This window comes from Lactuca saligna, chromosome 5 (genome assembly GCF_052625555.1).
Source record: "Lactuca saligna cultivar CGN05327 chromosome 5, ASM5262555v1, whole genome shotgun sequence".
Classification (NCBI taxonomy): Eukaryota; Viridiplantae; Streptophyta; class Magnoliopsida; order Asterales; family Asteraceae; genus Lactuca; species Lactuca saligna.
Window position 1 is genome coordinate 269,912,605 of NC_136421.1, and position 6,006 is coordinate 269,918,610.

A 6,006-nucleotide genomic window follows, 5' to 3' on the forward strand; every position below is an offset into this window, starting at 1 on the left:
AGGTAATATGGGGACCAAACGCGCAACAAAAATAAACAATAGGAACCATTTAAGTTTAAAAAAATAACTTAGAGACCAAAACCACAAATTCCCCCAAACTACAGGGACCATTCATGTAATTTAATTTTTACTTTTCGTTTTGTTCATATTTGGGTAACTATTTTTTTTGTACATATCTAGGTAACAAACTTGTTGAAAGCGTTCACATTTAAGATTTAACCTGCTATAGCAGGTCATAATGGTCATATGTGAACACTCCCAAAAAATTTGTTACCTACATATATACAAAAAAAAAGATAATTACCTAGATGTAAACATACCGAAAAATTAATTACCTTGATAAGTCATATTCCTTTTTTTTTTTTTTTTTTTTGTGACATTAGATGAAAAAGGCAAAATGATTTCGTACCGGATTCAAGCAACCACTAAAAAGTCAACACGTGGTAAAGCCCACATTCTCAGAAATTGTCCTCCGTATTTTAAAGTGGCGGCCCAAAATTTCGTGCTTTATCTTCCGATCTCAAGAACAACCCCCCAAAAACACATCTCCAAAGACCAAAACCATCCTTGAAGCGCCTAAAAGGTACCCGATTTTTCTTCTTCCATCTGTATTTGTTAGTTGTTATGTTGGGATTTCGCTACATTACGAGTTTCATGTTTGTTTGAGTAGAATTCATTCTTTAATCCGTATTACTTGGCGTATATTTTTACACAAAATTCGCAGCAAATTCCGATCTCGCGTTTTTATCATTTGTTGAAATGAATTCCAGAAAGTGAATTGTTAAAGAATCTGGAATTTTGGTTTTCCCTGTTGAATTAGGTTATGCCTTTTTTCCCCTGAAAGATCTGATATCGCATCTGATCTTATGGGGATCTTTTAAAAATTTAAGGTCAACGCTTGATATGAACTTGCTTTAACTTTAAAATACGGTATGTTGCACAAAAGAACTAGAAGATTCAAGGTTGGAAATGGAAATAGATTCATAGTAATATTGATATGACAAAACTGTCAGTTTGACCATTCAAGTCAAAATTGGACTTTTGCAAAATTAATATTAATCTTTTAGGTGGTAGGCTTGGCTTGCATGTTTACTGGAATTACTATTGTCTGTATAAATTTATCATAATATAATACAACATATTGAAATAACAACTAAAATCCATCACAATGCATATTTACAAAAGTACAATTTCTGACTTGTGTGTTGTTTCTTCATGTAAGCAGAATTTAGACCAGATCTTCATGAATTCAAGAAACAGCATTGCATCCATCGTTTCCTGTAAATCGGGAAACAAGAGCAACTCCACTTACTCTACTTTGGTTTGCATTCTGTCAAATTTCTTTAAGAATCCAATTGTTTACTTGAACTTCCTTCTAATTAAAGCCATTGGTAGAAGCCTTTCATCAGCTCGAATCTTAGTATCTTTCCATCCATAGTCTGTAATACTAATACAAACAAAACACTCCTTTCTGTTTTCCAATTTCCACAATGGTTTCTTCTCAATTAACTGCTTTAATTGAGAACAAGCCATTCAAATCCTCCAAGAACTATTTTCAATTCCCAAAAAACCCTCCCAATGAAACATCAGATACTCTTGAATTGGACTTTTCTGATACATTTGGTCCTCTCCCACTGCCAGCTGGCAATTCTGAAATTCCAAGCGATGACCCTGTGGTCATTTACAGCCGTTCACATTCTTTAGTGGGCCCCACGCCATGTGTAAGCCATTTGCTCAATCTAAGGAAGTTAACCATATGTGAAACGGATGAATCATTGGAGGATTTCAGTGATGTGATAGATAAAGAGATTGAAGAAGAAGAAGAAGATTCTGAAAATGGTTGTAAGGTGAAAACCATAGGGCTTGAAGATTTTGAAGTCATGAAAGTTGTGGGGCAAGGGGCTTTTGGTAAAGTGTATCAAGTGAGAAAGAGAGATAGTTTGGAAATATATGCAATGAAAGTTGTGAGAAAAGATAAGATTGTGGAGAAAAATCATGCTGAGTATATGAAAGCAGAGAGGGATATCTTGACAAAGATTGATCATCCCTTTATTGTCCAGCTTCGTTACTCTTTCCAGGTACTTTTTTTTCTAAATTCCAAAACTACCCTTTTTGTATCTGTTTATGCTCACTCTTTTAATCTTCAGACAAAATATCGACTTTACCTCGTTTTGGACTTTGTGAATGGTGGACATCTTTTTTTCCAGCTATATCACCATGGACTGTTTCGGTGAGTTTTATTTATTTATTTTTGTAACTTTAAAAATAACATAAACTGATTAATTAATTATTTATTTATGATTATGATTGTTTTAGAGAGGATTTGGCGCGTATTTATGCTGCAGAGATTGTTTCAGCTGTTTCTCACCTTCATGCAAATGGGATAATGCATAGGGATCTTAAGCCTGAAAATATACTACTTGATGTGGATGGACATGTACTTTTTTTTGTTTTTAAATTGTTAATTTTCTCTCTCTCTCTCACACACACACACACAGTTCTTTTATTAAACATGTGAGTTTATTTATTTAGGCATTGCTTACGGATTTTGGGCTAGCAAAAGAGTTTGATGAAAATGCAAGATCAAATTCTTTATGTGGAACAGTAGAATACATGTCACCTGAAATTATTCTTGGGAAAGGCCATGACAAGGCTGCTGATTGGTGGAGTGTTGGAATCTTGTTGTTTGAGATGCTCACAGGACAGGTGAAATTTCCCTAGTGAAATGACTGTTTTGCCCTTATCAAGTCTAATTGTTTGTATGTGTTATCTATCTAATCTTGAACAGCCACCGTTTCATGGAGGAAACAGGGACAAAGTACAGAAAAAGATAGTGAAAGACAAGATGAAGCTCCCTGCATTTTTGTCAAGTGAAGCACATGCACTTTTGAAAGGGGTAAGTGGATTTACTTTCTAAAAAAGAAAAATTGAATCTTGACCATGTTTGACCACATAATAATATTGTTTTTTTTTTTTTTTTTTTTTTTTTAGTTGCTGCAAAAGGATCCAAGCAAGAGGCTAGGCAATGGGGTAACAGGAAGTGATGAAATAAAGAATCACAAATGGTTCAAACCGATAAACTGGAAGAAACTGGATGCGCGTGAAATCCAGCCGAGTTTTCGTCCGGAAGTTTCTGGAAATCAATGCATTGCTAACTTTGATAAACGTTGGACGGATATGCCCCTACTGGATTCACCTGCATCCAGCCCAAATGGCTCATCTGACCTCTTTCAGGGGTTCACTTATGTCAAGCCTGCTGCCTCTTTTCTTCACAGACAAAGCCCAGCTTGCTAATGGTACTCACTCTACTTATTTGTTCTAAAAAACTTGTATTTCTGATTTCAATTTTAGTGTGTTTAATTACAAATGTTATTTGTGATATGCTTAAAATAGTTTATTGCGACTTATAATTATGTAAGTCCATAAATTAAAGTTTGTTTTAATTAGATGTCAAAACCCTTAAATTTTTTGAGGTAACTAGGTGAAACAAAACTAAAAGCTGGTCATTATTTAATAAAATTTAATTTGAAACCGAGTAGTGGAAATAACACAAGAAAAATATGAGACAACTGGAATATGGCGTTACTTTGGTGTATCTTATAAAACAGACAAGTGTCATTACTTACATGTAACATATGTTTGTAGATTCATTGTACGACTGTAACATATGGTAAAAAGTAAATAGTAAATACCACCATTGTTTAAAGCTCATCAAGGAAATGGAATCCTCCATCAAACTCATGCTTTTTCTTGCAACCCCAATGACACTTCCATTTGCATAAGGAATTAAAAAGCGTGAGCCTTGTGGAATGTCGCGATATGATGCTTGATGTTGAAGGAGATTTTGAGAGAATGATTGCATACCCATCATCCATATACTCTGTTCCATCAGGAAACACCTGCCACAAAAGGGACCCACCTCCACTCCCTCCTTTCTTAGCTGAATCAAGTAATGTGTTGTACACCGTGCTTATTAAGTTGTCCCTGTATGACTCGTTGTACCCCGGATCCTTTTTAGATACACCAAACTCACTGAAAACAACCGGCATCCCGAGGTAGTTCTCCGCATCATCAATGTGTGATTGCATCCATGACTTTGTGAATGCGATATGATCATTAGATATCGATGGTGAAATCCTGAATAAAACCATTAAATTTGTGAGTTAGACAGACAATATTAACAATTGATACTTGATAGTTGACATACCAAGAGTCTGCATAAATATGAACAGAAGCAAAATCAACACCAAGAACTTGATGGTTTCTGATGAAATCGGTACCCACTTGTTGAGCATAGGTATTTGGATTGTATTGAACCTTATTAGGTGTTGAAGGACCATAAAATCCTTCAAGACCGATTTCCACTAGATGTTTTGGATCGATTGTTTTCACATAAACCGCCATCTCTTCTATCCATTCCTATATGATTACGTACTGTATACTTAGTTCAAAGCATACAAATCATAAATGTTTTTTTTTTATCGATAAACCCTAAACCCTAAAAGAGTACCTGAAGTTTATCCCCCGAAGGATCTGATTCACATCTCGGCTCATTAATCAATTCCCACGCAAAAATAGTGGGATCATCCTTGTAAGTCATGTTGGTTACCGTATTCACTCGATTCAACACAGTCTACAAAGCCAAGAAACAACGTGTAAAGTAAAATATAGAAGTTTCTGCAAAATAGTTATTCTTTCTACAGAGTGGATCCAACCAACACAACTCTGCTGTAAAAACATCATGTAAAATGTAAATCAAATACACACAGTGCTCTGTTAAAAAGAAAACTTGCCTTGACATGAGACTTGTAGTAGCTTTTTAGAGTCGGGTGAAAGAAGAAGTCATCATCATTAGTCAAATTTAAGCCAGCTTCCTTCCCCCATTTGACGTATTGCGGTTTTCCACCATAAGCATCCCAGTTGTTTGTCAACGATAGTATGAGCCTAATATTGAATTTCTTTGCTTCACTCACCACAAAATCTAATGCCTGTAAGCTTTTGTATATTAGTCAGAAGGCCAAGTGAAAAATAAAACCCTAACAGATAACAAATAACATATAAAAAGAACCTTGAAAACATCTTCATCATAAACAAATGGTTTTTTCTGAAGAGCGCGCCATTGGCCATCATTAAAAGCCCATGTTCGACACACGGTCAATCCCACATCAGATGCTTGTTGAAAGACTTGAGTAACTTTTCCTCTTGTAGAGTTGTCCACAGCAAATACCATCAACCAGTATGTATTGAACCCGTTTACATAAAACGGTTGATTATTCACCACAAATTGGTTCCCACTTTTTTGCACCATCATCCATGCATCATCTTCCATTTCCACGTCACCCTTGCAATCAACCCTGCATATTCAATGATGAAATCAAATAAACTCTAGAACACAAACATAGCAATGAAGATAAATTCACAAACCTATGCATTGTTGTATCAGTAACTTGACCTTCATTGAGACCATGTAACAAACCGTTAGTGTGCCCATTGAAAATAAAAATGATAATAACCACGAAGAAAATTGTTATATGGGTAGCCATGGTGACATGGTGAATGTGTAATGAAACAAGTATAAATAACAAGATAATTTGGTGTAATAATGGCGATGATGATGGCATCCTTGCTGTGCAACTCAAGAGAAGTGTTGTTGGAGGAAACCATTTTGCTACCTTCGAAGCTAAGATGATGAAATTACGGGGTTTGGTGTTTCTCTTTCTCTAATGTATTTATGATTTGATTGGTTTATCTTTTTAGCTAACCATTTGGTTTTTTTACTGCAAATTAACTATACGTGTAGTTTTTATAAAATAACAAAAAAGAATATTATTAATTAATATTCATCCAAAAGTGGTGAAAGTTGTGGGGCATGAAATAATTATTTTTTTAGAGAAATTGGTTCGCAGGATATACATACATACGTGATTGAGTAAGAGTTATGAAGAAGGTAGTCTCGTTACAACATATTATTTCCATTTAATTTTCTAAAAAAACAATTAAATGAGT

The 6,006-nt window shown here is 34.9% G+C and overlaps 2 protein-coding genes across 2 annotated transcripts; one reads left to right on the forward strand and one right to left on the reverse strand.

Annotated features, from left to right (window-relative positions):
* The first annotated feature begins 448 nt into the window (after window positions 1-448).
* LOC145047772 (serine/threonine-protein kinase AtPK2/AtPK19-like) lies at window positions 449-3,448 on the forward strand. Its single transcript, XM_078996105.1, has 7 exons — window positions 449-583; window positions 1,226-2,078; window positions 2,148-2,230; window positions 2,317-2,437; window positions 2,533-2,706; window positions 2,789-2,896; window positions 2,992-3,448. Exons 2-7 carry the CDS (start codon window positions 1,491-1,493, stop codon window positions 3,292-3,294), a joined length of 1,377 nt encoding a protein of 458 aa, XP_078852231.1. The 5' UTR covers window positions 449-583; window positions 1,226-1,490; the 3' UTR covers window positions 3,295-3,448.
* Window positions 3,449-3,577: 129 nt separating this feature from the next.
* MAN6 (Glycosyl hydrolase superfamily protein) lies at window positions 3,578-5,574 on the reverse strand. The gene is made up of 6 exons (XM_078996106.1): window positions 5,425-5,574; window positions 5,069-5,354; window positions 4,794-4,988; window positions 4,511-4,633; window positions 4,208-4,419; window positions 3,578-4,137 (listed from the first exon to the last, which is right to left on the reverse strand). Exons 1-6 carry the CDS (start codon window positions 5,541-5,543, stop codon window positions 3,702-3,704), a joined length of 1,371 nt encoding a protein of 456 aa, XP_078852232.1. The 5' UTR covers window positions 5,544-5,574; the 3' UTR covers window positions 3,578-3,701.
* Window positions 5,575-6,006: the final 432 nt, after the last annotated feature.

Coding starts and splice junctions, on each gene's coding strand:
- MAN6 (XM_078996106.1), bottom strand. CDS start 5,543: ATGGCTACCCATATAACAATTTTCTTCGTGGTTATTATCATTTTTATT. Junction 5,355..5,424: donor ACTGATACAACAATGCATAG/GTTTGTGAATTT, acceptor TTGAATATGCAG/GGTTGATTGCAAGGGTGACG. Junction 4,420..4,510: donor CTTCGGGGGATAAACTTCAG/GTACTCTTTTAG, acceptor GTAATCATATAG/GAATGGATAGAAGAGATGGC.
- LOC145047772 (XM_078996105.1), top strand. CDS start 1,491: ATGGTTTCTTCTCAATTAACTGCTTTAATTGAGAACAAGCCATTCAAA. Junction 2,079..2,147: donor AGCTTCGTTACTCTTTCCAG/GTACTTTTTTTT, acceptor TTTAATCTTCAG/ACAAAATATCGACTTTACCT. Junction 2,231..2,316: donor TATCACCATGGACTGTTTCG/GTGAGTTTTATT, acceptor TGATTGTTTTAG/AGAGGATTTGGCGCGTATTT.